At 36.1% G+C, this 9,833-nt stretch overlaps 1 protein-coding gene across 1 annotated transcript in view; it reads right to left on the minus strand.

Annotated features, from left to right (window-relative positions):
- Window positions 1-9,833, minus strand: part of CSMD3 (CUB and Sushi multiple domains 3) — a gene marked incomplete at its 3' end in the record, with an annotated part of 1,277,483 nt that overhangs the window by 360,811 nt on the left and 906,839 nt on the right. Inside the window, exons 21-22 of the mRNA XM_027771421.1 lie at window positions 8,307-8,522; window positions 5,863-6,051 (exon numbers count right to left, since the gene is read on the minus strand). Of these exons, the coding sequence (XP_027627222.1) occupies window positions 5,863-6,051; window positions 8,307-8,522 (405 nt within the window). The remainder of the gene's footprint in view (window positions 1-5,862; window positions 6,052-8,306; window positions 8,523-9,833) is intronic.

The raw sequence follows: 9,833 nt of genomic DNA on the forward strand, positions 1-9,833 counted from the left end.
CATAGAAGAAATAAATAAGCATGAAAAAGAACCCTTGGCAAATGTAAAAGACCATCTTATGGTATTATTACATTTTGTTAAAATATTAACCTAAGCTCTTTCTCGTTTTTCAAGATGGTGGCTGAAAAAGCTAAGAGGCCAGATATGAGGAAGAAAATTGAAGCCATGAAGAAGGTTGATGCCTGTAGAAAGGTTAGGAAGGGCAATCCCAAGGCTAAAAAGCAGAAAAGGGGAAAGCCCCAGTGCAGCTGAAAACCAATCTAGTCGGAGAAATTGCCAGTGATATTATGCCACATATTATGTATTCCATATAGGTCATGTACAAGAGGAAGTATTTATCCACTAAATCCAGAGTTGTAAAGGAGAAAGTTCTTGTACTGTCTCAAAATCAGTAGGTGATGACAGGAATGGGATTATTAGTAGTTAAAATATATAAAATTTCTAAACGAAAAAAACCTGCTGAAGATGTGCCTTGAAAGCTGAGTCACAGCAAATATACCTTCAATCAGCATTCGAAAAAACTACTTGCCAGCATCTCTACTAGGCTATTCTGAATATCCTCACTGGTCACCACAGAGACAAGAGAATGATCTTCCTGAAGCAACTAGCAGTGGCTTGCTACTTGTAACTAGACCTCTGGTCCTCAATCAATTCCTGTGTGTGTAGAACACTCTTAAAATTTGTCATCATCACCACCTCCATAAAAATTGACACTGCTGAGTGTCACGATCCTAAAATATCTCATTGATGCTTACTTTAAGAAGAAGCGCAGAAGCCCAGACAAAGAAAGGTAAGTGAATATCTTCAACACAAGATTATAGAGCAGCACAAGATTTATTGGAAAATAGTAGACTCACAAATTTTACCAAAACTCAAGTTTGTTCCTTAGCTCCAGGGCTACTTGTGATCTGTGCTTGTTCTTATAGAGTCTTTCTTCACAAGTTGGTGTTCTAAACTTCTTACCAAGAACCTAACTAAATAACTGATACTTATATATATATAAAACCCTGAAACATAAATACAGAGGTTACACAGGAAACTGCTTAAAGGAAAATATCATGTTACTCGCATAAAATTAAGGTAAATTTTGCCAAATTCTTCCAAAATAAACAATAGAACCAACTTAAACACTAAATAAATAATAAAATGAAGCATAAATAAAGAGGGACCTGCAGGTGGCATACTGGGAGGTGCTGGACTCCCACACAGCTGACCATGGTTCAAATCCTGGACTGAGTGACTTGAAAGTCACACTAAATATGAGTGCATATGTGCCCCAAATCCCGAGAGGAGAATAGAAGAGAAGGGACTGCAGTGTGGTCATCTCCTCAGGGGAGTTATTCCTCAGTTTCTCTCTCACTGTCTATCTTTCTGGCAAGTGCATGCTCCCTATGACAAATATCTAAAAAAAAAAAAAAAAAAGAAGAGATAAGAAATATATATAAACCAAGAAGGCTCCAAAATTAGCTTTATTAGTGGTGTTAATCAGGTACCCTATATAACCTATGTAAACATAACTCATTTTAGTAAATATTAACATTAGCTTTATACTTGACATAAAATTTAAAATCTCATCTGTGCCTTGTTGGGGATGTATTCATCAGTTTTTGAAATTTTGTACCAAGGAAATATTGTTTAAATTCCAAATAACTGAAGTAGAGGCAAACTTTTAGAATTCAACCTATTTATAATTGTGCTATCTTTTATAATATAAAGTTTCTATAAGATTGGCAATGTCTGGGAACCAGCAGTTAGCATAATGGCTATGTCGCTGGACTCCCACGTAGTCGACCGCAGTTCGCATCCCAGACCCGGTGGCTTAAAACTCATGCTGCGTGCGTGTGCATGCGTGCCCAAGATCCCAAGAGGAGAATGGAGGAGAAGGGATTGCGGCGTGACCATTCCACTCGGGGGGGTGATTTCTCACTTTCTGTCTCTCTGTCTCTGTCTGTCTGGCTAGAGCACACGCCCTATAGCGAAACCTCTCAAAAAAAAAAAAAAAAAGATTGGCAATGTCCAAGACAGAATAATAGTTTTTATACAAGTATTGAATATAAAGTAAGTGTTAAATATATCTGAAGTGAAAAGCACAAAGAAGTTAAGAAAAAATTTAAAACTATCTAAATAAACAGGATTACTAAAATTTGACATCAGCTCATATGAATAGTGATGAATCATGTGCTTTTTATGTGAATGAAGACTGTGAACTCTGAAAAAATAACAAAGTAAGAAATATAGACATATGTATATCTGGAACCAGAAATATAAAAATGGACACATTTGTTTTAAATCATAGGCAAAGTAGTCAAGAAAAGTTCAGTTTCTTAAATAAATTTTTTAAAAACATTATGTTTGAAGGAATATTTTCCCCCATCTTGTACCTTAAATGCATACTTACAATGAAATTAAGGGTCAGTAGACATAATTGTAAATTTCAGTAAGTGTAAAAGCAACCACAGCTAATTTGAAAATGGGGGGGAAAATTCCCATGGCAATAATTTTGCTTTCTAAATTTGTCCACAGGGTAATTTTCTCTCATCCCTCCCATTAAAGACTTAGGCATGAATAAACTCTTAAAGAAATACTTTAGTAAAACAAAACTAATTTGAAATTACTTTTTTTGCAATGTCAGGTTTTCATAAATTAATTTTTAAAAATCTATTAGGAATGTGGATTGAACCTTTAAAATGTACATGTAAACTATTTCTTAACCTTTGTAAACCCTAATATAAACTTGTCACTCTGAAAGAAAATATGAATTACATATGACATCTATGACAGAGAGTCCTTCTAGAGTCACGTTTCCTTAGGTGTTAGTGGGAGAAAGCTGAACTTTAGAATGAGAGAGACCTCTGTACACATCACGGCCCAACCACTCACAAACTTGAGTGGTTATTTTAATGCCTCTGAAGTTCAGGTTCTGTGAATGAAAAATTAAGGAGAGTAATAATATTAGGATTGTAGTGGGATTAAATGAGATTACTCTATATGAGAGAGCCTAGAAGATCCTCATAACATTAGGGTTTTATAAAATGGAATTATTCCCCACTATAATTGGTTTTATAAACTAGACTGAAGAACTGAAGAGACAAAAGATTATATTCAATACAATAAGAGTTAAAATAACATCTAAATTCTGAATGCTTACTATAGTCCAGGGATTGTGCCAGGTGTCTAATTTACATGACTAATCTCTTTTAATCCTCCTAACTCATAACAATGAGTTAGATACTACAGTTGTAACCAATTTGCAGATGAGAAAAATGAAGTTTAGAAACATGCATTTGCCCAATATCCAATAATAAGGCACTCGGTTGCCCTCACTTGGACTGTTCCCAAGGTTCTCATTAACTAGCCTTCAGAAACATTAATAGTCACAATGAATAAAAGAGGAAATGGAGATAATCCAGGAATGGGTGGGAATTCCAAATATGACAACAGCATGGAAAAACAAAAACAAACACCCAGGAGTGCACCCTCCATAGCTTCTTGAAAAAGATGCTCTATGAGGGGAACCAGCAGTTAGTGTAATGGCAATGTCACTGGACTCCCACGTAGTCGACTGCGGTTTGCGTCCCTGACCCGGTGGCTTAAAACTCATGCTGGGCGCTTGTGTGTGCGTGCCCAAGATCCTGAGAGAATGAAGGAGAAGGGATTGTGGCGTGACCATCCTCCCTGGGGGTTGATTTCTCGCTTTCTGTCTCTCTGTCTCTCTCTGTCTGTCTGGCGAGCGCATGTGCCCTACAGTGAAAATCTCTCGGGAAAAAAAAAAAAAAGATGCTCTTTGAGTATGACTGTTTGCCACCTCCCAATTTCAAACTTCTGATATTGCTTGTGTCCTTGCGGGAAAAGCTGTGATTTTTAAAATAAAGTTTTTAAAAGCCTGTTATATATCAACTTATCTTCTATATAACCCTATGAGGCTATGAAAACAATCTCATCACTATAAAAATCTTCAGATGCACATTAACTTGGAAGATAATAATTTTTAGCTTGACTTCCGTTTCCACAGGTATTCCCATATCTATATGGGTAATATGTTGAATAAGGAAAAGAAGAAATACTCTTTTTCATTTTCATCTTTTGGGGCCTTGGGGGCAGAGGATGTGTGTCCTTGGTTAACAGAGATACACACAGAGAGAGAGAGAGAGAGAGAGGAGAGAGAGAAAGCAAGCTCCATGTGGCATAATCATGCTACGATTCCTCTTCATTCACCTCTTTTTCCAAACTTCAGGATCTTGGGTGTGTGCACATGTGTCTGGCATGTCTCTCAAACTACGGTGTCCTGGTTTCAAATCATGCAGTCAATCACGTGGGATCCAGCTGCCTTAACTTCCAGGCAATTGGCTAGCCTCTTCATTTTCATTTTTTCCCAAGGGACATTTTGTGGCCAAAGGACAGAGGCTTCCATACATCAAATCTCTACCAACTCCCTGACTCTGTAGCATATCATAATTTACTCAGATCTGTGACCTACAGGTAAATTTAGGGCAGAATAGTGGCTCAAGTAGTAAATACCACTCTCTGCAAAACTGATCCATTTGAGAGGATTCCAGGTTCATATCGGGAGACCTCCCTGAGTAGACTGAACACGCATGTGCCTGTGATCTGAGGCTGGCTGATGCTGAAGGCACATAGATTACGATGTTAAGGCCCTGGTGAGGGTGTCATCTCTCTCTCTTTCTCCCTTCTTTACTCATGGTAGAAATAAATAGGCAAGCTCTTAAAACTTTACAATTACATTCAAATCAAGTGTTTGTGAGAATTTTCAATTATCTTTATGAAATTATAAAGTAACCATTTGCATTTTGTTATATCATAAAAAATATATGATGATCACAGAATGTCTCTAACCATTTGCATTTTGTTATATCATAAAAAAATATATGATGATCACAGAATAACTGATGACATGAAAAATTTCTTGCCTCCGTATTTTCTAATTTGAATAGGAAATAACAAATTCTAATTTAAAAGTTCTTCATTTTTTTTCCTACTGAGTTTCTTTTTACTTTTTTCAGTAAACCATTCATTTCCAAAGGTTTATGTGGTGGTTCCAAGGCTTTAGTTATTGCTATTCTTCTTTACACAATAAGAAATGAAGAACAATTTTAATTAACCTATCATATATTGACTCAATAAATGCCTTGATAGCCCTTATATTATCTAATCTTCATTTGACACATTTTCTGTTGTATTCATACATGTTAATTCTGGCTTATAAAATATAATTGAAACTTCAGTCAGGATATAGAATCAATAGAATACAAGAATTCCATTTTCTGGCCAACCCCATAACACAGGGCATAAGTGCTCTGCATTGATAGCTGGATTCCATATGTACAAATATGGTTCAAATCCTAGTCCCAGTGGCTTGTAAAACATGCTATGTATGTGTGTGTGCATGTCCAAAATCCTGACAGGATGCAGAAATGGAAGAAAAAATCATGGCATGGTCATGTCTCACTGGAGGGTTATCTCTCTCTCTCTCGATCTCTCTGGCAAGCACACGTACCCTCTGGCAATAATTTTTTTTTCTATTTTCTCTGTGCTCTCAAAATATGACTCTATTTCTATCTATATCTATCTGTCTGTCTATCTTATTCATTTCTTATCTTCATTATCTGAAAACAAATTTAGAAGCATGGTTGTTTGAATGGAGCAGTAGAAAAGTTAATTCAGGTAAACCAGACTGCCAATTTGGGGGGGGAGGGGGGAAGAAGGAAAAGAAAAATCAAACAACTAATATGAAATAAATGAAGAAATTCAACAGATTAAAAAACAAAGGGAAGGGTGTGTAACCATGCAACTCCATGGACAGTGACTACACATACAAGCAAATGAAAGCAGCTGACCACGTACCCACACACCTTGGCAGAGGTGCACTCCACACTCGTCGTCCACCACCAAGACAGATGATCTCTGACGTTCCTTCCAGTCGATATCCCAAAGAGCACGAGAAGGTAAGAGTGTCACCAACCCCAAAGTTGAACCCAATTCGGTTACCATATTGAGGAATTCCAGGATCTTCACAAGGTTCAAGATTATATTCTGTAAATTAGGGGAAAGAATTCCCCCAGAGGATGGAAGGATGAAGAAAATTACAATAATGGTCAACCTTAAAGGTATATTTCTACGGCTTGCAAACTAAATTATCTTTAGAACCTATTCATATATTTAAAAAGCGAACATATGTATTACTATAGAAACATACTAATGGCAGAAAAATGTTTCATCTTTTTTAAAAGATATAATAACTTGGGACCAGCAGTTAGCGTAATGGCTATGTCGCTGGACTCCCACGTAGTCGACCGTGGTTCAAGTCCCTGACCCGGTGGCTTAAACTCACGCTGGGCACGTGTGCGTGCGTGCCCAAGATCCCGAGAGGAGAATGGAGGAGAAGGGATTGTGGTGTGACCATCCCCTCTAGGGGGTGATTTCTCGCTTTCTGTCTCTATGTCTCTCTCTGTCTGTCTGGCGAGCGCACATGCCCTATAGCAAAAACCTCTCCAAAAAAAAAAAAGATATAATAACTTGAATACTTTTATATGTGAAATTCAGTATAGATAAGAAAATGCCACCTTCTGAGTTATAAATTTAAAAGTAGCTACTTTTTTCTAAATTAGAAATATTTCCACTTCATATATCTTTTTAATTATATTTTTCTAAATTAGAAATATTTCCACTTCATAGATCTTTTTAGTTATAATGATAACATAATAGATGCATATTTTCAAAGACAAAATAACATTTAAAATAAAACTATTTGTACTATTGAACTTTTTTTTACTTAATGACTCTAATTTAAATGACAAAGACTCTTAGTTCTAGTATAAAAAGAGTTCAATTAATACATATTCTGAAAAACACATAAGTTGCAAGGTTTTATGTGAGTCCGAAGTACTTGGGAATTGAAAATTATTGCATTATAGATTTATACGAGAACTTTTACCCAAGAAATGAATGAACAACATGAAAATGAACAAGAAAACTATCTTCAGACTATGCTAGAGTGAACTGATTAAATAATATTATAATTTATATACAGTCCTATGAAAAAGTAGATTATCTAAAATATATTCCCAGAGCATTTACTTACTGTGTAAGTGGAATAAAGAACAAGAGATATTGTTTCATAATGATTAATTAATATTTTAGTGTTTAAAATAACTATTTGCACATATTTTAAAATTCCAGGTTAAAATTGATTATGCTCATTTACTATTCATTTACCAGCTAATTATTACATTCAAGTACTAAAATACAGTCTAAGAACAGATTGGTATTTGTATTATTTCATTGTATCATTATAATTTTAATATTAGCAAGTTGTTGTAATATTTGTTTATTAGTTTGTTTCTACATTAAGAAATTACTATTTGTCTCACTATTTATTTCTATTAAAAAGTAGAACTCTAAGTGATGGGAATACTTTCTGTTCTCTTTGATCTCATATATACTTATGTTTTTCCTGGAATCCGAGCTATAATGATGTCTATAATCAAGATTATTCTATAATAGAATTTATTTATCAATTATATAATTCTAAAAGAATAAATTAAGTTTATCTTAATCTTGGCCTGGTACCAGAAGTTTTCCAAGACACATAAACCTAAAATATCACTGATTTACTTCACATTTTATTTTTGATAGTAATCAAAACTTCAAAATATGTATTGGGAACCAGCAGTTAGCGTAATGGCTATGTCGCTGGACTCCCACGCAGTCGACCGCGGTTCGTGTCCCAGACCCGGTGGCTTAAAACTCACGCTGGGCGCATGTGCGTGCGTGCCCAAGATCCCGAGAGGAGAATGGAGGAGAAGGGATTGCGGCGTGACCATCCCCCCTGGGGGGTGATTTCTCGCTTTCTGTCTCTATGTCTCTGTCTGTCTGTCTGGCGAGCACACGCGCCCTACAGTGAAAATCTCTCAAAAAAAAAATATATGTATTTAAATTTTTATTTTAATTTCACTAGGAATTTTAGCTAGCTTTGATGTTTGTTAGAATCCTGCGGGAGTGTAAATTAAAGAAATGCAATTATTGTACTTCCAGTAGGATTTTAGTAAATTATTTCTTACTCTTGTTTAATCATTTTCTTTCATATTTTTGCTACAGACAATCTTCAAGGTATTTCAAACTTTTCTTAAAACTAATTGGCAAACAATTTTTTGTTTCAATTTCTCCCTTAGAGTTTTCTTCTTTTCTACTGTTTTTCGCTTTGTATTTTGTCATGTTACACTCATATTTTTAATAACTGGATCTTAATTACTAAAACAGCTCTTTTGTTCTTTTGTTTATTGTCTCACCAGAAAATGTAATGTTGAATCCCTCGTACGATATTGAAAAATCTGAAATGAAGCGCAACTGAGCCCTGAAATTTCCATAGAGACCAGCATTGATTGTTGAAGGTAGTTCTGATCCAGTCAGGCGTGCCAGTGGTTGGGTAAAACTACCGTTCTCTGTGATCAGTAAGTAATCATGATGGTCCTCCAAATGAAAGGTATGAAAATTGAACTGCACACCTATTTTAAAAATAGAAAAATTAGACTTACAGGGCACATCAGTAAGACACAATGTTACTATCAAATGAATTAAAAACAGTACTTTTCTTATAATTCATTTTCCTGAAGATGCAATACACTGTTATAAAATGTTCCAAATGTACAATATAGTATTATTCCTTTTTCATTTTTGTTTTTCTTTTTCCTTCAGCTCTTTATAAATGAGATTATAAATCACGTTTTAGCAACATTTTTGGTTTTTTTTAGAGGTTTTTGCTATAGGATACGTGCACTCTCCAGAAAGACAGAGAGAGGAAGAGAAACAGAAAGCGAGAAATCACCCCCCAAGGGGGGGATGGCCCCACCCAGTCACTTCTCCATTCTACCCTCAGGATCTTGGGCACACATGCACATGAGCCTGGGGTGAGTTCAAGCCACCAGGTCCAAAACTCCAATCATGGTTGACTACACGGGAGTCCAGCGACACAGCCATTATGCCAAATGCTGGTCCTCATGTCTTAGCAAATTTTGAAAACAAAATTTAAAAAATAGCCCCTGAAAAAGAATGACCTTTGTCTATAATGGAGATGCAGCTTTCTGGAGAATATTTCACAGTTTTCCTCCATTTAATTTTCTCATCTCCTCAAATAACATGAAAATAATACTTAATAATACAGAACTTAACTTATAAAAAATGCTTATTTATTTATTTATTTTTGGAGATGTTTTTGTACAAGGTGTGTGCACACTCCAGAAAGACAGTGAGAGTCAGAAAGACAGAAAGTGAGAAATCACTCTGGGGGGTGGGGGGGATGGCCATGCCACAATTCCTTCTCCTCCATTCTCCTCTCAGGATCTAGGGCTAGCATGCACACGCACTTGACCTGAGTTTAAGCCACTGGGTCTGGGACTAGAACTGCGGTTGACCACATGAGAGTCCAGCGACATAGTCATTACACCAACTGCTGGTCCCATAAAAAATGCTTATTTTAATATACTTATTTTTCATGCATTTCTTCCCTATTACTTTTTTTTTTGCCAGAAGGCATGTACACTTGCCAGAGAGAGACAGAAACAGAGAGAGAGAGAAGGAGGGAAAAAACACTCTCCAATGGGGTATGATCATGCCATAATTTCTTCCACTTCATTTTGTGGTAGGCAGTTAGTTAGTAGTGAGCGGGCAGCCCTAAGAGAAAAGCCAAAGACTCACCTAGCCCCGGGTGCCAGGAGGGCAAGGTAATTTGCCATATTCCTTCCTTAAGGCTTGAGGGAAACATACAGGGATAATTCGTAGATTTTTCTTTTATCAAAAGGACCCAAGCAAGCATTTTG

This window comes from Tupaia chinensis, unplaced genomic scaffold (genome assembly GCF_000334495.1).
Source record: "Tupaia chinensis unplaced genomic scaffold, TupChi_1.0 Scaffold000032_1, whole genome shotgun sequence".
Taxonomy (NCBI): Eukaryota; Metazoa; Chordata; class Mammalia; order Scandentia; family Tupaiidae; genus Tupaia; species Tupaia belangeri.